This window comes from Limulus polyphemus, unplaced genomic scaffold, assembly GCF_000517525.1.
Source record: "Limulus polyphemus unplaced genomic scaffold, Limulus_polyphemus-2.1.2 Scaffold497, whole genome shotgun sequence".
In the NCBI taxonomy this organism is placed as follows: Eukaryota; Metazoa; Arthropoda; class Merostomata; order Xiphosura; family Limulidae; genus Limulus; species Limulus polyphemus.
The window spans coordinates 21,551-47,966 of NW_013666107.1; the positions used below are offsets into that span (position 1 = coordinate 21,551).

Here is a 26,416-nt window from a genome sequence, read left to right on the forward strand (position 1 = left end):
TTTTTTTTTTTTTTTTAGTGATTATAGTAAAGCAGTAAACAATTTTTATTTAATTAGATAATGCACCAAAGAATATAAACTAATAACATGCAAAAAGTAGACAAATTTACTTACCTCTCAAAATTTTCCTGGCTTTCTAACAATGCGACAAGAGCCATTACAAATTCCTCCAAGCTAGTCGTTAACTTTCCCACGGTAATGAATCTTGTACTGTGAGTGAAATTAACAATATTCTGTTCAGAATACAATGTTATACAATATGCCACTTGATAGATGAAAACTTTGACTTTCTATTGGTTATAGGTAATATATAATGAAATGTAAAAGAGAACTATCAACCAATTGTCAAAGAGAGGATGTGACATGTGGGTGTGGCAGGAGGGGTCTGATTTTCTCTTTGATAGCTCTGTAACAAAACAAAATTGAAGGCCATAAAAATTATGGTCTGTTTCAGCAATAAAGATTTTATAGAGAGCATTTTACGTTTAATTTCATACATTTTCAAGGAGTGATGGATAAAATAGGGATGATGATGACATGCTAAGACAAAATTTGTCAGTGTGTTGCACTTGTGGAAATTCAGGATTTTTTTATATATTTCCTTATAGAATTAAGATCTTAAAACTTGTACACTATTGAAATATGGATTATTAGCTAATATTTTATGCTATTCTAATTGGTATAACATAAACAAAAAGTAGTTTAATAAAATTTTGAATGTAAGACACTAAAACCTTGCGTCATGCGCAGTAAAGGGTACCCGGGCCGAAAGGGTTAAGATAGTGGTGGTTAATGCTATTAGTGTTGTAAGTTTTAGCCTTACAGTGTTCTGATTTTTTTTTCTGCAGAGTCTTCTAATGGTTTATCCAGGAAGAATTCCATCTTTGAATACTGGAATATCTTGCCTTTAAGCCATTCACTATGGCTGGGACATATATCTCCCAGTATACTGGGATATATAAGTCCCAGCCACAGTGAAAAGGTTAAGCTAAGAAAATCAGCTTTTAACCAGCAGATGATCATACTGCCATTACATCTTCAGTTGTGAAAATGTAAAGAACAAAACATGAACTTTGATCATTGAATAAGAGGTGAAATAAGTAGTTAGTAAATTATTTTAAATTATTTAAACATAACCAAAATGATAAAGTTAAGCCTCTCCACACGTGTCACAGGCCATGTCATCATGTTTGTTGATTCGCATTCAAAATTTTATTGAACTACTATTTTGTGAATTAATGTCAGTAAGTTTGGTATCAACTTGTAGATTATTATTCAAATTTTAGTATTAAACATTATTTAATTTCTTAATTTAAAAGTAAATATAAAAAAAACAACACCTAAACATCAATTTTTGTATCATGTGGTATGTTGAATGCAGTACTTGTTCAAATTAGTTGTTTGTGATGCCCAAATACAAAGTCTATAGTTTCTTACAAATTAGGAACTCAAATTACCAATATTAACAAGCTAGAATATAAAATAAGAACCTCCTTTCCTTTCTATTTGTTGAGATATCGCTCATGTACTAAATCAAACACAGTGGCCCTGCCCACCTCTCTCCATTTTTGGAAACACTTCCTCATATACAGTTACTTCTATCTATGACATGTGAATAACCAATCGAAAGCTCAAAATGTCCCCATAATGGCTTTATCAGTCATTTTCAAGTATTATGACATCAACTTGTTCTTTCAATACAATACTTTAAGGTGGTAAGTTGAGTCCTTAGTCTGCTCAAAATTTCATATTTTTAGACCCAAATACAACTTAGTTACTAAACTTGATAAATTGTAATGGAATTCTATGGTATCGATATAGTAACTTATAATTTTTAGGTTATTCAAATATATGCGTAAAACCTTAAAAAAATTTTTTAACAACCTACTGCAAGCAGCAAACGAGTACAAAGGTCGTGTGCTATACTTATTTATTTACTGTTCTCTGTTTTAAGAAAAATAATTCAAGAACTTATTTGTAAATAGTAATAATCTGTATACATATATAATGTATTATAACTGAAATGTGACTATATTTTACAAAATACTAGTTCACTAAAACACAGCCAAGACAGGTCACGTTGTAAAGGTCAGTTTAATATTATTGGATACGGTAAAATGAGTGCACATGTGCCGCACCATTGTAACTTCTGTGATGTTAGCGAGGCACAGCTGAAAGGTCAATATATTATAAATAATAAATATGTATAATGTTATGACATTTAAGCCATTTATACTAAACATTTGTGTTTTCGAGTTATAATTTCTAGTCATTCTAGAATGAAAAAAGCATAATTTATATTTATTTCCTAATTTTTTATGGTGTTTATGAGATTGGTCAAGTCTATCAAACCCGTACAGAGATTTGATAGTGAAAATAACAGATAAAATATAAATATAAAGCTTTTTTCTTTAAAGATTGATAATTATCTGGAGGTTATAGATATTTCACATGTGAAAATGAAAATTACTTTGAATGTTGGATAGGCAACATGCAAAAAGAGAAAAGCATGAGAAAAACATTACTTAAAAAAACCTGAGACTTAATAAAAAAAATACTGTTTATTTTTACAAAAGCTTTGTAATGTTTACTGATAATCTGCCAAATTTTGTGAACATATGCTTGCTAATTTAAAAGTTATAGCATGAAAACTACAACAAGCACAAAATGGTTACGATGTCGGGGACCGAACCTGTGCTGAAAGAGTTAATAGAAGTTTGGTATCTTTCAAAATTATAATTTATAATTAATCTCCGAACATGTTAATGTTCATATTTGTCTTACTTTGGGTGTTTGAAGTACTTTATTGTAAAATTTTTTTACTAGAATATTGCAGTGTTTGTGTATTTGTTATGATAATTTAATTCAGCATAAACATAACTAGATGATTATGTTGATAAAAGCAAACTTGTAGCTTACCAACCAAATTACCAAACTGATATGGTTTGGCATTAGCAGAAATAACATTAAACAATTTTAGATAACTTAACAGTTAAATTTCTTTGTGTATTCTTATAAATATTTATGTCACTTGTATATCTCTCATATAACTTCTTTTTGGAGCTGCCCCTTGGTGGCTCAGAAACAAGTGTGAGGGTTTATAATGTTAAAATTGAGTTTTGATATCTATGGTGACCAGAGCACAGATAACACACTGTGTAGCTTTGTGCTTAACAACAAACAAGTTTTGGTGCTAAATATTAACCTTTCTCACCCAGTGGGTAAATCTCAACCACTAATACATAACCATTATCCAATACATTTGACAGTTTTTATTTTTTTATGGACACAGACACTATGCATTAAAATAAATAACTATTAATGAATTGTTTCATTTTACTTATATAAAGTTCTGTTCTTCAGTGTAATATTTGTTTTAAGAAATAAAAGCAACATTCAAAGACAAAACTTACACCAAACTGATTGGGTCAAGGAATTATAAGATAGAGATCTCATTATATTGTTTATTTCTACATGTTGTTTCCATGAAGACTCTAATTTCAGGAAGTGCAGTGGCTATTACCATTCAGCACACATAAGTAAATTAGGACTAAAAAGTTTCCAGTGATAACAAGAAGTACCTACTGTTTATAAGAACAGACATATATCTATCTTCAATTAGGGACATCTTGAATAAAGGTTTTTTTTGGCTCACAAAAGGAAATAACACTGCATAATCTTTTAGGGAAGGTTAGAATTTTTGTCCTAGTCCTTTGAAAATAACCCGCTGTTGGAATTCATGTGGGCCAGGTGTCACTGTTAACATGTAAGCAAATCTATTTATCTCCTGGAAAGGCAGTTTCATCTAATGTTTCAGTTTTACTCACGTTAGTGATTTTGTATATCCTAATGTTTCTAGTGTTGATATAAAAACAACATTGGCATTGCTGGAGTAGTCTTGTGGAAAGAATTTAGTGAAGTAATACAAAAGTATAGTTTGACATTATTCATCTACCGTTAATGTTTATTTAACCAGACATCAGCACAATTGTTGAAAACTTATAGCACAGACTCAATAGTGACTATTAAGGGCACACAGGTTCACCTTGATTTCCAAGACTGATCTTCAAATCTCCTTGTTCATCACCAGTCCATCAGAAAGTATGAGATTGCTCAGACAAAGCCAGAGCTAAGGAAAAGGCACTGTTTGATAAAAATGTTTTATTTTTTGTATATGTGCAAAAAGACACTGAATTGGAATTATTAAAAAACTTGAAGACTTTTGTTTTAAATTCATGCATTGGGGAGATATACCATGACAGACCACTTGCCAGAAAAGGATAACAATTAAGAATATGATATGCAGTATTCAGTTCCAAGTACTATTTTATTTGTGGAACAAATTTAACCACTTCTGCCAGTTTTTATCTTGGTCAAAGTTTACAATCAGTGTACTTGTTTTAATTCTGTGGTTTTATTCATTTCAATAAATTAAAGTTATAGATACAAAAGAATTACTTTTATCATAAAGACTAATTATTATATCTTTTTGCAGTAATAAAATGATTTTATTTCAGTCATAGGCTGCAATGAAAGTACATTCATTAGCTTGCTTTTTACATAATTATTTTGGTATAAGAACATAAAAAAAATATCACATACAGATGAAATGTTTGTCTGAAATGATATTAAATTAAAATTACCATTACAATTGTGAGCAGAAAATCTAACATAGATGTTTTTTGTATTTTTTGTTTTTTACTTGAAATAATATTTTTATGAAAAAGAATATGATCTATACAATTTAATAATATTTTAGTATTTTATGATAAGTTAGTTATGTTGAAAACTTCAAAAACTTGTGTTGTAAATGCAGACTGAAAGAGTTGAACTTTCTGAAAAATTAAAGTTACTTGTATAAAAACATCCCACATGATCATGTGAAGAGTTTCCAATCTAGTACAAATTTTAAGAACAATTTTCTGTGAACTGCTTACTAATTTTATCTAAATAACTATTTATTTTAGTAAATACTAGCCAACCTTACCTGACCATGCCTGGGTATTACCTGAACAGAGGCCCGATGTTTAGCAATTTTTAAACAGAAAGGATCAAAATTTCACTTTTCATGTCACAACACATGTCAAGTGATCCTGTTTTCTGTGAGATAAATGGCTTAAGAACATAAAAGTAAGGAAATGCAATTATAGGTTTATTGTATAATTTACCCACCCATAACAGTCATTGCAATGCCTGTGGATAAACAACATTTTTGGTTTCTTGTGGAGTTTCACTCTGGCGCTTTTGTTGCATACATTTTGCTGTTTGTGATTGACAATCAGAATTGTTTTTCTTTTTCTCGACATTTTACTCTGAGGTACATAATTAGCATATAAAAAATATTTATCATACCTAACCTCCTCTCAAAATAAAGTGAATAAAAACAAATATATTTTTGCAGAATCTTGCGTGTTCAACTTCTCTATTCTATAAAAAAGTTAGTCTTGTTTGTCAGTAGACACGACAGTGTTTGATGGATTTTTATTCTGGCACCATAATAGCAGCACACCTTTGTATAAAATACACAAAGTTTTGTTATGTCATTTCCACTTAAATCAGACTAAAAATCTGGTCTGTCTTCTGTGGAAAAAATTAGATTACAAAGTTTTCATAGCTACTAAAAATGTAAAAATGTGACATCACAGACATTAAACCTGAGTATGCTGATTCCATACCTTTATAGGCATACTATTATAGGGGCTGAAAGGTGTGAACAAACAGACACAAACGTAGCTTTTTATATTACATTGTCTATTTGTGTGTCATTAACTTAAACTTTTATTTCATTATATAATTTGTGAATTTGAGATATTTCTAAAATACTAGGTTTAAACTTGTAAAACAAACTCATTCCAAAATTTACAGAAAACAAATGTTTTCTGCCTTTCTAACATTTTTGAGATTAACACTGTTTTTATTGAAGTACTTAATACTTTTTGTTTGATGAACAGTTTGATAATTTGTTTAAACTTCCACAGCTTAATAGAAATATAATTTCTTTTAACAAAGAAAAAATTTGTAAGTAATAATAGTAAGAATAATGCAGAGAATAAATATATATTTAGTGTTTGTATTTGTTTTGTAGGTCTTCCTATGGTGCCTGAAGGTGTATTACTTAGAGAAATACTCTTTGCCTTTCAAGGTATTGAAGGAAAATTCATAAAAATGCAACCAGCAAAAGACAGGTTTCACATTGATAGTAAGGTATGATGTATTAGTACTAATAAGTTAATAAGATGAGATATAATAATAAGATAAAAAAACAAAGGCCTCCTAGCAAACATGTAAAAGTAAAATATGTTGTATTAATAATGTAAGATATTTTGATAATGAAGAACTAAATTTAAATATTACAGTAGGGTAAGAAACTTACAATAAAATATATTAATGACGAGGTAAGCAGTAGTAGCAATTAGAGAATTAGTATATATTTCTGTGAAGAAAGGCAATGAAATTAAAGTAAGATTGTTAATTCGTTCTTACTCTGAACTATTACGACAATGGATAGGAAGAACAGTTGGCTGAATGTGTAATTAATGCAGCCAGTGTATCAGCCATGAATATTGAAAGTGATGAAGATTTGATTGAGTTTGCTCCTTTTTTAGATAAACTTGTTCTCTAAAATCTTTCATGTATATTGCAACTGGCTTGTTAGTGTCCCGTTGAGTGTGTTTATTAGCAGTTACATACTCTAATTCAGTATTTGCAAGATACCTCACCCCCACTTACAGAATAGCCATAGTCCTTTTGTGTCTGCCCAAGGGACTTGCATGCCACTAGCCTTGAGTTAACTCGCACCTAAATTCACGTGTTTATCATGAGCTGCACTGGTGCATGTTGGCATCATCATGTGACAATAGCCCTCCACCAATAGGAGGGCAACACAACTTCCATGCACAGTAACTCTCCCTAAGCACTTAGGAGATAACTTGGAGTTACATTAATTTTTCTTGTATACTCTCAATTTACTGAGATTTACGATCGTAAACGAAACTTTAGTTTTCGTTCTACAATGGCTTTTTTTTCAAAAGTATTGAATTATTCATGAATGCTGAAGTAATAGTAACTTCTACTTTGTCCTGTGAAAATGATGAAGTTACAAACACAGTACCTGTTTATACTATGACTTTTGGAGTTTCATTAATTGTTGAAGACATTACAGCCATTTTACAGTGTTGTGGGAACCCTCATGTATACCGGGCTATCTCATCCCATCCTTTTGACTGTCATCTATTCCTCACAGTTTGAGAATGACCAGGAGGAAGATGAATTTGATCAACTATTCCCTTCACCTGGTTTTTGCTTACTATTCCTTGCACCATGAAACTAATACTTGGGATCATTTAGTATTTCCTCCCTTGTCTGATATTAGGTTTCATGCTGGTTCTTTTCTTGAACAACTTTGCACTCTTACCCATGTACCTTGTTCCCCTCATTCTTTTATTCTGGCTTACAGTGATTCTTTCTTTCCTCTTATAGATTCCCAGTCTTTAGAATCTCTTTTTGCCTATATGTGGAGCAGACTTCTAGTCTTCTATTTCACTGTGTAGTGCCCAATTTTCACAACTTCCTCTTTTCCTCACTACCATCCTATGATATCTGAGACACCTCATTTTATTCCAGAGGAGTTTTCTGGGGAGTTTTGTTCCATTTTCTGTAACACACTGGCCCATTCCACTTCTTCTACTCTGTCCCTGCTCATTTGGCACCTCTGCTGTTGGGACTTGTTGAGTCAGAATGCATTTTTTACTAATGTATGCCTACCTACTTCTTATCTGTGTGATCTTCATTGGGCTCCCTTTCTTCTTCTTTTCATCCTGCATGAGAGGTTCTTTTGCTGTTGGGAGCTGGCTTACCTGGAATCACTTATTCCTTTGGGATGTGCACACATTATGCATCACCTCCAGTGGACCTTGCAAGACCAGTGGAATAGTTCTTGGGTCCTGTTGTCCTTGATTGTGAACCTCTTCTCTTCTCGAGGCCTTGCCATGGTGGTTAGACTGTTCCCAGACCAGATCTCCATCTCTTCACTGATGTTTCCCTCTGAATAACAATACCTTCTGGCATTTAGAAACAGTACAAGGGCTCACTCCACATCAACGTGCTCAAACTTCTTACTGTTCGTTGGGTATATTCCGATTTCCTACCTCTTCTGGTAGACCATTTGGTCATTGTCCACTCTGACAATTCCACAGTTGTTTCTTACATCAACCATCAAGGGGACATTCATTCCAAGATTTTTTGCTTTTGGATGTTGAACCTCCTCTTCTGGGCTCATTCCTGTTGAGCTCATCTTGTTCCTTGTCATGTTCCAGGAGTTGTGAACCTTGTGGTGGACTGCTTCTCTTCGCCAGACCAAATTCTGCCCAATGAGTGGTCCCTTCACCCCCTTTAGGTCTGTTCTCAGTTAGGCACACCCCTTCATAGATGCCTTTGTCACTCTTCTCAATTCCAAGCTTCTCCTCTTCTGGTCCTCAGTTCCTCATCCTCTGGCTGTCAGTGCTCTCAGCCAGGACTGGTTTTACCTTTTCCTATATGCCTATCCTTCTCTGTGACTCTTTCCTTGGGTCCTCTCCTGGATACACAACACTCCCTGTTGAATCCTACTGGTAGTACCTCTTTGGCCAGTTCAGCCTTGGTTTCCTCTGCTTCTCCATTTAATGTACAGACCCCCCATTCCTCTAACCAATGGCCCCTCCCTGTTTCTTCAACTTCACTTCTCCCTTCATCCAGGGGTTTCATCCTTACATTTTCATGTGTGAGATTTGTCTGGTCCATTGCCCTTCAGGACACACTCTGATTGTATACTTTCCTCTTGTCCTATTCCTGTTGATCTTCCACTTTGTCTGTCTTTGAATGTAATTGGTGGTTTTTTTCATCATTGGCTGTTTGACTATGGTTTGTTGGTCCTCTACTATTGTTGACTATCAGGCAATCTTATACACTACATTTTTCCTTTTCCATAACCACAGGATGTTTTCTTCCTCTGTCTTCAATCTGTTCTGATCCTTCCTTCTTCACCATCCACCTTGCCCAATTCCATGCCTGTCTGGAACCTCCTTTGTAGTGTTACACATTCTCACATGTGCCAAGTGCTGATTGTATTACCTTTCTCTTAAGACTTATTTCCTCGTCCTTCTCACTTGTGGTCTTCTTTAGATGACTACCCACACATTCATCACTCTTTATCTTTATAATATGGCTGTTTTTCTCCCATGCAATTTTGACTCCACCTCCCAGTTGCCATTCTTCATTCAACCTGCTGTCCTTGAGATGGGTAAGTTTGTTTCTTATTCTCTCTCCCCTTCCTTCTAACAGGATCCTACCACATAGCTGTGTTGCCTCCCAAGGTATGCTTATTTCCCAAAATCTGCATAGGCCAGGGGTAACAGAAAGTGCTCAAACCATCTGCCCTGGCTGTATCAATGCCCACTGTTGAGATGGGATGTTCCACAAGACCATTACATGTACCCTCATGGTATACAATAAAATTACTAAATTGCCTGATCTAGGACTCTACCATTCCATGGACTATCATGGAAAAAAAAACCAGCACCAGGGAGTGACTGCCCACCTCTTTGGCTCATACTTGCTGGCTTTTAATTATAGGGATTAGCGGTCACCCATTAAACTGTCTCCAGTAAAAGACCTTTCCAACAGGGAGAATGATAGGGATCTGGGTGCTTCTCTGGGTCTCCCCAATGTAAATTCTCCCCCCCCCCCTCCTTTTCAAGTGGAGCATAGGAGACCCTTGGCAGTAATCAGTTCCTAGCCTCGTAGGTGCTGGACCTTGGAAATTCCTTACTTGTTGGGCTTAGCACAATATGATGAGAAGTATGGCAGTGGTGACACTATTTGTGTAGTACAGGTCACCCTTCAAACACCTCATATGCCTTCCTCCTATACCGTGAGTTCCCTAATCATACTACACTTTGGCTCGCTGACTCAGTTGGCCATATTTGAATTCCATCTCTCTTTTGCATCTCCCCCTTTACATTCTGGGCTAAGAATATACCCTGGTCGAGATGAGGTCCAATCTCCGACAGGTGTGCCCCTATAGAGCCCCTGCCATTGGGTGTCACACTCCATTGGCTTTTTAAAAGAGTTCATCTGGTTTTAAAATTTTACACTGGTTCTTCCACCACTTCAGTATGGGATTCTAGCTGTTCTGTGTGAAAAGATGAGGTATTGTCTTGGAAGTTAACATTTTCCTAATCTGAAAATTTATTTTAGACAAATTTTTACCTCCTTACACGTTTTCACCCGACCTCCCCACTTCCAGTGCAGTTTTTTTCTTACCTCATCTATGAATGAGATTATCTCGAGTGCAAATGCATAGGAGGAGTTACTGCGCATAGAAATTGTTTTTCCCTGCTATTATTGAAGGGTTATTTTCGCATGATGATATCATCATGCACCAGTCCAATTTACACTAAACACATGAATTTAACACATGCCACTAGCCCAAGACTAGTGTGTATTCGAGGGGACCACATAATAACAGTGGAATTTAACAAAAGAAAGTAAGTGCATAAAAACCACTAGAGTTCCAGTATTAACCACAAACTTACCTTTCTACATTTTAATGTGTTGAATGCACCTGTTTCTGTGAATTCATGATGTTGGTAGTAATGTTCATCAGCTTAGCCTCAGGTCAGGTTCAGCAATCATCCTGCTTCTGAATTTGGATTTCAGGGCTGCAAGTGATAAATATCCTGTATTGCACACATACACATTAGCAAATGGCATCAGAAAATAAATACTTTGTCTGCAGTTTCTGGGATTCTCTCCAGTTCTCTGAAACCAAAACTCTAATAGTGAATTTCATTCAAACTTTAATGTTCCATCACAAGAGAGCTCCAGCAAGCTCTTCTTTTTCATAGAGAAACAAGCAGGCAGATCATTATTGTACAATGCATGAAGACTTCCAAGTAAAAAATGTATTTTCTTACATTAACTCAAAAGCCACATAGCATAGAGTTTTGAACTTTTCACTTAATTGATACATATTCTTCCTGTTTATTTAACTAAATTTGTAAGGTCTCAAATGCTGAGTTTCATCCAGGAACTCTTTTCATAATTATGAAACCTTTCTGCACACACCACCTGAAGGAAAGCTCTCAGACCACAGTTTTGTAACCTTTGATGTAAAAAATAATAATCAAATAAAATTCAATGTTGCATCCTGTCACTACTAAAAATGCTTTGAACCACATCAACATCTACTATTACACATTAGATAAGATGTAACTTTCAGGTAAAATTTGTTATGATATGGAACACTTATTCTTCAAACATTGAATTTCTCTTATGAGTAATAAAAGTGAAGTTAAATTTCTTTTATATTTTGTTGCTTTATTTATTGATATGTTATTTTTTTATTAGTGTTGTTAGTTGTCTGGGATGTGCTGCTATTATCCCCACCTATAAACATAAGATTTTAAAGATTTTGTTGTGTGTGTATATATATTAGATATCATTTTACTTTAAAACATAATATAACAATTATATTAATGATGCAGAGAATTATTGTTTATAACTTAGGCTGGAGTATGTAGACCAGTACAGTACCAGCTTCTTAGACTAGCAGAACTGGGTTGGATGTACAACAAAGTCCACAAATTTTGTGAAAGTCAAGATTTAGACAAAGCTTTAGGCTTAGTTGGACAAAGCTTTGTAGCATCCCTGAAGGAGGAGTTAAGTGAATACTACAGACTGCTTGCAGTTCTGGAATCACAGGTGCATTTATCATTTCAAATAAGGGATATGGCAGAAAATAATTTGTATTGGGTTGATATTTTTATTTGGATTAGTTAGTGGGTTTTTGTATAACTGATTAATAACCTCAGTAGTCAATGGACTTTGGGCAATACTTGTAATCAGATTGTAATTTAATAATGATAATAATTGCATAATTACTAGATTAAGAATCTAATATTAAATTGTACCAGAATTTTGAACCATTCAGGTCCTTCTGATAAATAATTCATGAAAATGGTAGAATCACATGTTTTTTAATAGAATGGTGAAAATTGATGGTTTTTTAAATTGAGTTTCTTTGAATTTTAAGTAGGGAAAAATTTATTAAAATTATTTTTTAACAGTCCAAAAAATAAAAAAATGTACATATGCTTTTTACGTTTTTTAGTTGCAACCCAATGTCAGTAATGAAGAACCATATGTAAGTACTCGGTCAGGGTCATTAACTGTTCGTCAGCTGATGGTGTGGACTTTGGACCCATTTGTGAGAATGAAACAACTGGCTGCTCTTGTAGATGCTTGTCGAAGTAAGTATTAGTAAAATTGGGCAGTTTATAATTGTTAAAGAAGAAAACCATTGGTCAATTTACACAAATGTTTATCAGGTTAATATTTCTTATTTTTGCTTTATTATTTTTATTATATATTTGTGTTTATGAATAGCTCTTTTAGTCCATTTAAGATATATATATATATTTAAAGAATCAACTTTTACAGAATTGGGCTGAATGTTTGTGCGTGGATATATGTATTTTAACTTTGATCCCTATGTTTTGTATACACTTTAAAATTCCTTGAATTTTTTTATGAGAGCTCCTAATCCTTGACTGTTGAATCTGTTTAGGATCTATTAAATTTTAATAGACATACTAAAAACAATTTATGGCATAGTAGTGCTAAAACTTTTGTCTAAAACATGTTTGGGAAACTGGCATATTTCATCAGGATCCATTGATTTGAAAAGCATGTGTACTCTCACTTGGATTTCCAATCTGCAGACATTTATGTTACTTTTATTGTTTGTTTAAGTTAGTGAACACAACAAGCAATTACCATGTCTGGAAGATACAATTTCAAAAATAAATTGCTGGGTAAAGAAGAGTACAAGTCATGGCTGAAGAAGGATAATAGCAATCTAAGTGGAGCTTTTGGCTTCTTTTTTATAAAAGTTATAGGCTTGCATACAAGTAGCCATGTGTAAACCAAAAATCACCGTGATTCTGCCAAATGATGTACAAAATCAGTGATGAAGGTTGGAGGCTTTCCTTACTAACAAATCAGTTGAAAGTTCAAGCTAATGGTTCCTTTAGTTTCAACATAATCATACTTATGTAGCTCCCACATATCAGAAAAGCTGTAAAAAGTTATTGAATTTTATATTTTGCACTCCTGGTCCAAAAAACATCAGGGAATTTTATTTTACAGACAAAAACCAAGAAAAGTGACTAAATTTCATGTGATTCAGTGATGCTTCTAAGACACAGCTGCAAAAAAGTAAATTATTATAAGCACCAAAATAAAATTGCATGCAGGTTAATTATGGCTCATTTAACACTTCAGTATATATATTTTATGTTTAAACAGTATTTAAAAGGATAGGAATCATATTTCAGCATAGGTTAAAGGGGAGAGGGATTTAGTAGAGTTTAAGGTTGTTTTTAACAGTAATCTTGAAGCAAACCAAAGTAATGGGAATTTTTCAAATACTTTTGTTTTGGTCTGCAAACAGAAATAATATACCATTCTATTTTAGAAAATTTGAAACCCGTAGCATTTGAAATAATTAGAACAGATTGATAAAGAATCAAGAAATTATGCATCTTTAAAAAGAATATTTCATTTTTAATTATCAAAACAATTTATAACTTCTCAACTGTAATAAATGAAAAACATCTTATACTTGGTGTTTATGTTATCTCATACAGAATCCTTAACTTTAGCAAAGTTCAGTATGGCACAACTTTTTTATATTGTTCTGAATTTTGTATTGTCATTGGTAAAAAAATTAATCTCTGTATTTTGAATAATAAGTAACAAAAATGCTATAAATAATTTTACTTAAATTTTGTTCAAAGTATCTCACTCATTTCTCGCTGTTTAGTAATCAGCTAAACATTAATACCTAAGTGATGTAAAGTCAAAACATAAATTTGTTATTTTAAAAACCTGTGGGTCATGCATGACCTAGTGATCAGTTTGCTGGACCATGGGTATGTTATAAGAGTGAAGGTCAAATTACACTATTTGACTAGAGGGTAACTGAAGAAGTGGTGGTGGGTGCTACTGACTAGCTTACTCCTCTTTAGAGTGTTAAGTCAAAAATAAGGATAATTAGTACAGACAATTTTGTGTGGCTTTGTACAGATATCTAAAGAAAAAAGACAGACCTAGCTAAGTTATGCTAGTTGTAGTGAGATATGTTTTTATTTCAATATTTAGACCTGTTAACGTGCTTTTGAAATGTAACACATATTTCCATGTAATCTATTCTTTACGCTTAAAAATATGCTTTTTACTCTAAAGATTTTATGATACTGTTCTGAAATATTGTTTCCAGTAATTTAAGATAACTTTACTTCAATTTGATGGGGGATGTTATGCACATTTACAACCATTATTGCATTCTTCAGTTAAATAAGTATATCATCTCTTCTTTCTCCTTAGTTGTAAGTGAAATGTCTAATAACTTCTCTAATACTGCATTGATTTCCACAACATTTCTTCAGGTCAAAGGGGAGGAGCTTTAGCCTCAATTCTATATTCATATCTGCATCATGCTGATCCTAGTATTCGTGGACTAGTCAAGCATATATTATCAGTGGTGAGTAACCCGACTTAAACAGGCAGGAGTTTCTAAATTGTGATTGGCATCTTGCTAAATCATTATAGTTCCTATGAAGGTAGAAATTTTATATTTTTGTTAATACCTTAGATTATGTTACTAAAATGTATTTTGAGTTTTATATATATATATATATATTTCTCTTGTTACAATGTGTATTTTGTTTCTGTAAAATGTCTTTTTTTAAAAACACACAATGTGATTTTCTTGTATTCAAGATCTGCTGATTCAATTTATGTTACTTCTTTATGTAGTTTTTAGTTGAATAGCAAATAGTCTTTTATAGATTTTTATAGAAAAATTATGTTCAGTATTAACCCTCTCACTATGGATAGCTCAGTGTGTGCATGTCACAACCTTTTAGAGAGTTACATTCAAAATTTAATTAAACTATTTTATTATTGATGTATACAAATAAACTAGGCATAAAAATGTAGTTCATAAATCCAATTTTAATATTGTATAAGTTTAAGTTCTTAATTTTATAAGAAAATATTTTTAAAAATCAACAAACCTCCCTAGTGAGAGAATTCTGACATTTTTTCTCTAGGTCTTCTCCCAACTCTGAAGTACAGAATTTAATGTAACTTACTCATTATAATATAGATATTACTAAGGCAAAGTCTAATTTTTATAGCCTTCAATCTTAATTGTTTATGGAATCATAAACTAAAAAATCAGATCCACTTGCCATGCCCACCTGTCACATCCTTTCACAAATTGTCAATATTTCTTTCTGACACTTTATACTACATTACTATTAACCAACAGAAAGATGAAGTTTTAATCTATCAAATGACATACTATATTACATTGTTTTCAGTATACAGAGTGTTGTCTATCATCTTCAGTTTCAAACCTTCTCTCACGGTATTTAGATTGAGAAACGTAAATAATCATTTTAAGGCTCTCATTCCGTAGTTAGAAAGTCAGTTAAATTATGATAGTTATAGAACATTGTTTGCTTTGTGTGTGTTATTTTTTGTTTTCGTAGTTGCATTATTTAAGTAAATAATCATTTAGTGTACTAGTACCATTAGTATAAAAAACAAAGTAGACTTATATTTCATCAGCAACTGACAGAAAAACAAGAGAGCAAAGGTAAGTACTATATTTCTTGTTTTTCATGTATATTCTTTAATTATTGTTATAAAAGTAACTAAAATGTAAAAATTAGAAACATATTAGGTAAGATAATGAAAAATAATGATAATATAAATTCTTCATGAGGAATGCTTGTGAGCTACACACTTGCTGAGTAATTTACAACTTGTATAGCAGGAGTATTAGTTAGACAGGGTTCAAAGGGCAATAAAATTAAGTATAAACTTATATATTGTTACAAGCTTTAATCTGTTTAGGATGAACAAATGTACCTGTTACAATTTAGAGTCATAAAGGGTAATTTAAATTTATTTTATATTTCTTTCATGGTTACATGGTAGATCAAATCAATCAAATCCATGCAGAGTTAGGGTAAAGAAAATAACACATAAAATATAAAGTTTAACTGAAAAAAAAAACGTTTGTTATTTGTTTAGGAAGTTTTAGAGGCTACAGAAATGAAATTTGAAAATTTTTAGTTGAAGAAAAATACTTTTAATCTTAAAATGAAAATCACTTTGCACTCAGAGCAGTCAACACTCTGACTTAATATATTCACAAGTAAATCTTCAGTAAAAATACTTAATTGAAAAATCTGTTGTTGTTTTTTATGTACAAAAGGCTTCTAATGTTTGCTGAAAGCTTGCCAAATTTTGTGAAGATATGTATACCATGTTAAAAGTTATATTTTGGAAACTTTTGTGGTTATTTTGTGGTTACAAGGTCAGTCAGGTTGACTGAGCTCATGTGGAAAGTGTTAACAAGGTATCTGCATATGTACTCAGACTCAACTACCATCAGGTTTTAAATTACCTAACCCAGGTCTGTTTTATTACTACCCAACTATCAATTATTAATTTGAGAATAATTATTTTGTCATATCCAGTAAAGAGGCTACAGAAGACCATAGATATGAGTAGAAGAAATGTACTATATACAGCAGTTGACTCTGTATGAGACACTTAAAAGACTAATATTTGTGTTCAACTTAATACAAGTTTTGTTTTTATTGGTATTATTTCTACTGAACAGGACCCCAATTCCTGGATATTTTTCAAAACTGGTATCCAGTTTCTGATTTTCTATCCATACCAACCTATAGTAATAATATGTTAAAGAAGTACCATACCCCACACTTTAATGGTGTTTAGTCTTTGTATGCAATTGTTCTTCAGGTTGTACAGCCTATCTACAGAATGCTGAGTCATTGGATCTTCAGTGGAGAATTGGAAGACGTATATCACGAGGTTAGTTTTTTTAAACTTGACAAGCTATTTAGATGTTTTTCTGAGTTAGTAAGAAGTCTTCACAAGAACTGCATTTAAACTGGTGGTCCTTGTTTTCATTTCTGAAACGTGTCACGAACCTTTTCAGAATAATATATATATATGTTGTTTATATTATTGCATTTGTTTTATAAGTTCCTAAAATATCAATAATGTAATATTCTGTGTTCATGAGAATTGGTACATGACTTACAATGATAATTGTCACTCACTACATATAGTGACAATGTACAAACCAAACCATGACTTCCCAGTTCTGTATTTGCACTACACATTTAAGTGAGAGATGATGGGTAATATCTTTGTGCATTGTTTTGTCTCATATAATTAAAAAATGTGTACATATTAAACACAAACTAATTACATTTATATTTGAAGAAGTATGCTTTTGTTTTCCTAGTTTTTTGTAGCAGTGAACTCGTCTGTACCAAATACAAGTCTGTGGCATGAAAAGTACAGTTTAAGAAAGACTATGGTGCCATCTTTTCTTACTATGAGTCAGGCTAAAAAGGTGAGAACAGGCATGTAATCTCCTAGGTTTAATTACTTTGTTTATATTTTTGTTTGTTTTTTTACTTTACCTTTGTTACCAAAAACATTTTTGCACAATTTTCTTCTGTTGGTTGTTATATTAAAGTAAAAATGCACATTATTTCCCTCTAAAATCATTTTAAGACAAAAATTATGGATGTTCAGTATTAAAAAAAGAAGTTAAATTTGTTTCCATACCGTAAATAAATAATTATTGGGAGGAAGTTTAGGTAATTCTTAGGACTATCTAGCACCTTATAAAGACAAATCTTGTCGTGCTAAGCTTCTCTGATACTTCAGATTTCTGTATAAATTGTATCATTTCATTTTAAGTCTATTAATCTGAAATAACTTTTTTCAGTGGAAGCTATGTTAGCCTGCATAAAAAATTGCTAAAAGCTTCTTAAAATCTGTTACAAGTACAGGATCTTTATCATATTAATGCCATATTAAATTAAATTAATTGGTCAACAAATATTGAAGAACTGATTAATTAAGATCAATGGATATTAACACTATTGTTGTGGAGTAGTGTAGTGACTTTGTAAATATATAACATTTTCAGAGAAATTTATCTAAATAAGGAAATGTTTCTACTTCTCTAGGTGCTGTCTACAGGAAAAGCTATCAACTTTCTTCGAATGGTATGCCATGATCACACTTCTGTTCGACCTCAGGATGAACACAGTGAAAGATCTGATGCTGCAACAGGTAGTGAAACATTAATGAAAACATAACCCATTTTAGAAGAACAATACTTATGAAATTTAATTTTAAAACAGAAATCTACTTTTATAAATATTTTACTGTAAATTCTTTGCAGTTTGCTAGTTAGTTAATACTAAGTTTTACCAGTTATAGATGATTTTCTGGAAATTTAAAAAAATCTGTTTCTGTTCCTTATCAAATGTAATTAAGTCAGTTGCAAAATAAATACAACTGCATTGTACTACTAAATATATCAATTTTTTTTTAGTTTATTAGAATCAAACCAAAAACAGTCATACGAATTGGTTAGAAAATATATGTACAAGAAGGTGTGATAAGTCTTCATAATACATTGTTATTTCTTTACTCTCTTTCAGTGGAATCATTGTTTAATCAGAATCAAGACAGTGACTTTCAAAGACTCCTTGAAGCTATTTACAAAGAAACTAGTCGTCATGTTCTCAAGTCGTTATTTACTCAGTACAAGTTCATAGATCATTTACTGGTATATGTTCTATGTATCTTTTTCTTTACTAACTAGCAACACAGAAAGTGATAAAATTATTTATTTACTGCTGTGACAAGTGGAATTTCCAAAACATACTTACCTCCACTGACACTGTAGCTATTTCTCAATCTCCAGGGTTTCCAGTCTTTGCCCATCTAAACATTGAAAATGCTTGCTTCGCTGTTTTATATCCCACTCTATTGCCCTTGGCAACTTTCTCCTCAAACTTCAATGTGCCCACTATCTAGGTACTGTATATAAGCATGCCATTCAGATAATGTAATCACTTTTTCTCATAACAAAGCATTCACCAGAGGTTTCTATTCACAGTTTATGAACATAGTTTGCATTACTATGGTTATATCTTCGTATATTTATATATTACTTTAATAATAATAATATTATAAAAAACGCGTACCGACGTGTATGAATTCTCAAGTTAATGTTTCTATTGTGGAGGCCATTCAGATCTCTCCTCTTCCACCTCTGTTATCTGGTATTTGTCAATAACTAGGGAGGTGTCACTCTCAGTTGAGTCTGCCTGTGATATGGTCCATTGCGAGTGTCTCTCCAAGGGGTTTTGAGGCAGCTTTTACACATGATTCTGACCAGCTGGGGAGAATTTTGACTCGTTTTTTTGTGGCTCCTTCTTTTACTAGGTCAACCTCAACAGAGTATCATTTTGATTAGCCCCTTTTCTTCAGTTGGTTACTCAGGTTTATGAGATTTTGGGTGGTCATTTGACTCTACCCCTTCCTTGTTGACAGCAAGGACGGCAAGTGACTACTTATTTTTTTCCTCCTCCTCCTGATATTGCTGTTCATGCTGGGAGATTTGCTGCTTAGTTACCTGACAGGACATCTATGCCTTGTCCCCCACGTTTATCAGAACAACATGCTTTGGTTTATGACTGCCAAGAGGAGGTTTATTTTAATTCTCAATGAATGGACCCTCCATTTTGGAACCTGTGATAACTATAAACAGATCAGTTTTCTCAGTATTTATCTTTGATCCAATTTTTGTTGGAAGCCTATTAATGTTACCCATGGCAATTTGAGGTCTAGTTGGGGATTTTTGCTGATGTATACCTCAGTCAGATTGTCTTTGTCAGTTCTTTCTCTGTTTTTCTGGCTTGTTTGTTGCTGGGATTTATTGGGTAGAGTGTTTGTTTACAGTCTTCTGCCCTCAGGGAGTTACAGGAAGCTCCTCTTTCTCCATCCCATGCTGTTTGCGAGAGTTCCAGAGACGTTAGAATCAATATTTGATTCAGTTTGTTTTCATACTTCTTTATCCTCACTGACTTTTCGCCTTTCTGGCACTAATTCGGGAGTATCAGTTCTTAGTTTTCCCAAGTCTATTGGTTCCCATATTAGAGTCTGTCCCCCCCCCCCACGACTCTACTGAAGGAGCTTGGGAGTCCTTAACACCCCAGTTTCCAGTTGCTGGGGTTGCAGACAGAGGTCTTTCCTCCAGTGTGTTCCTCCACTCTTGGAGAAGTGGGCAAAGTTGGGGGCTCTCCAACTCAGGTCTTTGGACGTTTTTCCCAGATGTCAGTAGGAGTGGCACCGGCCTACACATAATTCCAGTTCAGATTTGACACAAAGCTATTTGGTTGGGGAGTGCATGGCCCTTTTCTTTGATCAATGTCAGTTTCATATATTATTCATGAAAGAAGGTCCCTTATCTCCTAATAATTTCGAACATGATGTGCTCCCATCCTAGGCCCTTGGTTGAGCACAGGTTCCAAGTCCTCTCCATAATTACAGGGGCAAAAAAAAACCACTCGTTGCCCAGACCGGATGAGTTCTGTTCCTTTGGTTGAGTATGGCATAAACGATCCTGTCATTCAGAGACTGGGATGTTGCTTTTTGGACTTCTTTATGGGTAGGAGAAAGTTTGTCCACTTCAGTGTTGTTTATTTTCTCGTCATGATTCCAGTGGTGCGAAACACATCACTTTATGGCTACAGGTTGGGATCCAATCAAAAGTATATATAATATTGCAGTCCAATAGCCCTAGCCACTAAAATGACCCCTTAATTCCAACTCCAAGTTATGGAACCTCAGCTGTCTGGTTGGGGCTGGCCCACACTGACAGTTACTCGTAATCTATTCCACCTTTGATATAGGAACCAAGTTCCTGGTGAAGAGCATACTTTTTCTGGATGTAGTGCAGTTCCCCCACTCTTGTACCATCCTTATCTTGGTACACTTCTGTTCCATACAGATACTTTCTGTATGGTTCATGCCTGCACTGGCCCCTCCACCTTCTCAATGTGGAATTTTAGGGTAAACAGAAATATGTTTTGGAAGTTAAAATTTTCCTAAACTGAAAATTATTTCCAATAATACTTGCCTTCACTGACACTCTCCCGCCCTACATCCCCACTAAAAGCCAGTTTTTGTTTTGAAAAAGTGATTAAATTATCTGAATGAAGTGCTTATATACAGTACCTAGATAGAGGGTGCATTGAAGTTGGTGGAGAAATTTGCAAATTAGAATTTGCTAAGAGCATTTGAGTGGGTATGAAAGACTGGAGCAAGTGTTTTCAATGCTTAGATGGGCAGTGAGTTGAAACCCTTGAGATAGAGAAATAGCTATAGTGTCAGCAGAGGTAAGTATTACTGTAAATACATTTACAGTTTAGGAAAATATGAACTTTAATAGCTATCATTCTCAAGAACTTTAAAATATTTAAATCTATGAAACATGGAACAAAGTTTCTAAACAATGTTTGGTTTTTACCTGAAAAGTAAAGTTTTTTTAAGTTGTAATATGTTTGAAGTGTTGTTGTGATACATTTGGATAAACAAACAAAAATACATTCTGTTATCTTAGGCTATCTTTTTTTATTATTAATCAAAAACATGTATCTTATACATACATACTTATGTTCATCAGTATTTGTGAAAGTTCTTTGTTTTGACAGTTCAAACTTCACTTCCCACAGTAAATCACACAAACATAGTATGACTGTGAAAATTACCTTATGTTTCAAAATCTCAACACTGCTATCTTTGTCAGGCATCATAGCATAATATTTTGCCAACAATTTTTTGGTTGAGATGAATTTATATCTAATTTTAGTTTGTTTCTGTTAAGTTGCTGTAGTTCCATGTGTTGTTTTAATACACTAATCTTAATATATATTCAATAAAACAGGATTTGTGTTATTTAACTAGTTGACCGTTGCAGGCTTTGGCTTACTGTACTCATTAATGATAAATATCCTAACATGATATCATTTATTAGAATAATTTTTGTATAGCTTTCAAACATTCATGATATAACATAAAACCAGAAACAAAAAGAAACTATAAAAAAATCCCCATCTTCTAATTATTTCAGAAGTATTTTAACTTTTCCTGGAATTTCCTTACTGTTGGCTGTTACCCACCACAACATTTGCATAAATTATTTTCACATGGTACTATTGCATTCTTAATTATGAAATATTCCCTATTTAATAGTTATTAGCTTTATGCTCTATCTGTTTTTAAGTCAGATCCATTCAAAGTTCTCAAAACCTTCATCATATAAGAAATTTTGAAATCCAAATGTAAACTGGGTTTCTATGACTATTCCGGTCTTAGTTTAAGTGATTTGATCTTGTTTCTTTTTGTAGGCTATGAGAAGGTACCTACTTCTTGGGCAAGGAGACTTTATTCGTCACCTGATGGATCTATTAGAGTATGTGTTCATTGGCTTTGTAATTATGAATGAAATTTTTGCTGGTGATTTCTTTTATATCTATGTCAGCCAGATTTTGGCAATTATCCAGAATAAACACTGTTTGTAATTATAAAAGTTCCAAGAAACAATATCATCGAAATACATTTTGAGTTTAACAGCTTTAATCATGGCATCTGTGTAGAACCATGTTCTACTTTATGTGTTTTTGATATTTATGCAATGAATGTTAAACAGAATTTTAGAGTTTCCCATTTTTATAAATATTACTGATCAGTTTTTAATACCAAGTCTATAAAACTTGCTACACATGAACAGCAACACCCTTCTTTTTCTTGTTTTGTTTTTATATCAGGTTGTTGAATATGAGTGCAACAGTGTCTCATTTGTTAAGGAAGAGAAAACTGAAACCACAAACATTATTAGTAACAGCACATAGAAGAAAACTTATGAAACAGTGTCTTTTCTTCTTTATATAAATTGTATATTAATGTGGAAGATTTTGCCTTTTGTTTTTCCACATTTGTGTAACGTGTGTGCTTTATGTTGGATTTCTACAGGGAAGAATTACCAAAATCAGCCAACATGGTCTACCTCCACAACCTTTCTGGAATACTCGAAAGTGCCATCCGTGCCACAAATGCTCAGTTTGATAGTCCTGATATTCTTCAGCGCTTAGATGTGCGACTTCTTGAGGTAATAGATAATAACTGTTATGCTTTTAAGACTGATACAACTTTACATTAAAAAAATTAGTAAAGTCACAGCAGATTTGATCTGATTAGTTGTTGTCACTGGCTATTTAACCCAGAGGCATTTTTTTCTTCACAAAATCTGCCTTCTTAATTAACCTTAATTAAGAACTTGGAAAAAGATCCAACACACACACATATATTCTAGCACATTAAACAATGTTCCTATCTTCATATTTGAAGGCACATTCATTCTAATCTGCAGCCACTTTATGGCAGAACCAACATATGCTGGTGCATAGTTAAACAAATTAAGTGATATCAAATGTTTGATATTTTCACTTGTGATATTCTATTCTTATACATGAAAACCTGCTGTAATCTACAATGAATATAAGTTGAGATGTACTTTAAATAAACCTGACTTAAGAACAAAATATACCACCAAAAACAGCTTTGTGCATCTATGAAATGAAAATGGGGGAAAATTGCCTGGTTCAAGGTGACTAGAAAAACTTTGTAGAACTAAGGATATACATAGGTAGTGCAAGTAGAGTATACAGCATTTTCAAAGTCTTCTGTCTTTCATCTTCAGGTATTGTCCACTGTTCTTTTGCTGCACTTGTTGATCCTTAGTCCTCCAAGTTTCTCTGTGCAATGTCACCCTGAAATAGGCAGTTGTCACCCATTTCACCTGTATTTTGCTTCATGAATACTTTGCCTAAACCATCTATAAAAGTGTGCAACTAAACTTTAGGTGGTTTATATATAAATCCTAGATACCTTAAACTGAGTGAGGAATATAATATCTATGTAAAAAGACCATTAAGTATCATACTGAAACTTCAGCTCTGTCATTGTTGATTTTGTAGTACTGGGAATAATTAATGGACTGACACTTCATTGGCATGAAATTGTGTATATAGATTATTGAAGGGCTTAATAATAAAAAAAAGTAGTTTTTGTTTCCTAGATAAAATTCCATGAAGGCAATAAATCATGATTTTGTTTTTTTCATGTTTCATGTTGGTTTTTCCATAGTAAAAAGTAGTTGCAAGATATTTTTAAAAGGAGCAAACAGATCTGTGAATTAATTCCATTATAGAGGATGCATAGACTTTTTACTGTTCCTGTACTAATAGGAGTTTTTATAATTTTTGCTTTACATTCAGTGATCACTTAGGTAATAAAAAAGTTGAGTGATTATACTATAAACTAATCACTAAAGGGACTAAAATGTCTTCAATTTTATTAACTGATGTGACTGTCTTTATAGTGTCACATTTTGTTTCAGACTCTTTACATTGTTTTGTGGTTTCTCTTGTATTAGGGAAGGATATTTTATGTTATTTAATATTGCTTCTTTTGTAAAACCAAAGTGGTTACATGCTTTTCCCAAATATTCTTTCTTGGAAAGGATGGTTGCATCAAATATTTGTTGCCGACTGTTTGAATATTTGTCAGATAAGAAAATAATAGTATTAATTAAAACTTGCAAAACCTGTTTTGTAAATTTTATTCTTAAATTATGTTTAACATGCATCATAGAATATGAACAAAAACCAAAAGTTTCACAAATATGGGTATCTCTCGATTTACAAATGGGATATGTTCTTGGAGAATGTAACATATAATGAAAAAGTGTAAATTGAACATGCTTTTCCCATTATTTTAAAGGTAAAAAATAGGGGTTGCATTCCTGACCCAAAAGTTTTGGCCACAGTAACATAACATTTTCTTCTGCTGTAACGTTAGAAAATACTATCACAATTAACACAAACCTAAAATAAAAGGAAATTTTCATTTATAAAATACAAAATGTAGTGTACATTCATAAATTGAGAGATGCCTGTATACTAAAAAAAGTATTAAACTTTATAACTAGTCAAATCATACTGTTTGTATAAGTTATGAGAATCACATAGCCAGAGATGTAAATATTTTTTTAATATTATAGCTCTGGGCTAGTAGGCATGAGAGATGAAATTCTAATTAAATTATTACATATTGCAAATATATATATATGGACTTACACACACACTGCAGTGACTTCTACCACATTATAACAAAATTAAAATGAATATGATCTACTACTACTGCATATGTGATAAAGTGGTATTCCTGGCAGAATGGAAATACTCTGAATTAATGCATGATGTATAAGAATTAAAAAACTCTGGTTAGGTTATCCAATTTCAGGCTTGTGAACAATCCATTGATGATAAAACAAACACAGTGATCCAGTGTTTCAAACACCTCACCAATTTTCTGTCATTCCTCAGAAAAAGGCAGAGTTCCAAGTGTACTTTCTAATTCATTTTGCTCCAATTTAGCTGTTTCATCTCCTTAATAAAACTTTGCATTAAGAATGATTTATTATCCCACTGAAAAACAAAATCGTATATGTTATAAACTGTTATATATACTAAACTCAGTTATTGAGCATTTTTATTTAGAAGTTAATAAGTTATGCATAAGTGTGTTTGTATATCTGGCTTATAATTGAATAACCTGTTGTCAATAAACAGGCTACCTATCTTACAAATGTTTCAGTTACAGTAGATGTCTAATGATTTATTAGATAAAATATCAGGTCGCAGTTTTGTAGATTTTAATAATTAAATTGTTGTATATACAAGATTGTTCAGTTTAAGAGTTATTACAGAGTTTATCTATTGGTTTAATATTCAATGATTATTTAGTTTTAAAAACAAGAGTGTTAAGAATTAATTATTTTAAAAGCAATAGTTATGACAAGTTTCGTTATGTAACTCTGTACAAGTCGTATGTTGTGTGTGCAGTTTAACTGCTTGTACTAGGATTTTGTAATATTGTTCACGTCATCTTACTCCAAGCTTCTAAATCTTGCATGTTATGTTTAACATTCTTGTTACTAGAGGACTGGATATTTCTAGATTTTTCTGCCACATGTTATAAATATGTGTGTAGATACAGAGAAGTAAAGTTAGAAGGTGTGATTGTTAACTGTAGCCATAACTGGCAATATTTGCAGTGAGTTTCACAGTCGTATTGTAACAACAGTAATAAAGGAGAATAATTTGTATTGTCATAGGGTGTTCTAAAGTAATTGAACCCACCTGTATGAACTTGGATGAAAAGAAGACAATTATTTTAAGCTCTGGATACAACTGTGGTAGTCAACAGTTATAGTGGTGATTTCTAAAGTGAAAGTTTCCCATATTGTATCATGAGAAAGAGATATAGAGAAACTAATTTGTCTTGTCAATTGAGTTCTAAAGTAATAACTGAACTGGCCTGTGTGGACTTTTGACAA

At 32.7% G+C, this 26,416-nt stretch overlaps 1 protein-coding gene across 1 annotated transcript in view; it reads left to right on the top strand.

The window, feature by feature from the left end:
• Positions 1-26,416, top strand: part of LOC106458656 (gamma-tubulin complex component 3 homolog) — a 59,454-nt gene that overhangs the window by 19,727 nt on the left and 13,311 nt on the right. The window contains exons 7-16 of the mRNA XM_013918186.2: positions 6,086-6,204; positions 11,545-11,739; positions 12,149-12,287; positions 14,487-14,581; positions 16,882-16,953; positions 17,393-17,503; positions 18,129-18,234; positions 18,609-18,736; positions 22,365-22,429; positions 22,990-23,125. Of these exons, the coding sequence (XP_013773640.2) occupies positions 6,086-6,204; positions 11,545-11,739; positions 12,149-12,287; positions 14,487-14,581; positions 16,882-16,953; positions 17,393-17,503; positions 18,129-18,234; positions 18,609-18,736; positions 22,365-22,429; positions 22,990-23,125 (1,166 nt within the window). The remainder of the gene's footprint in view (positions 1-6,085; positions 6,205-11,544; positions 11,740-12,148; positions 12,288-14,486; positions 14,582-16,881; positions 16,954-17,392; positions 17,504-18,128; positions 18,235-18,608; positions 18,737-22,364; positions 22,430-22,989; positions 23,126-26,416) is intronic.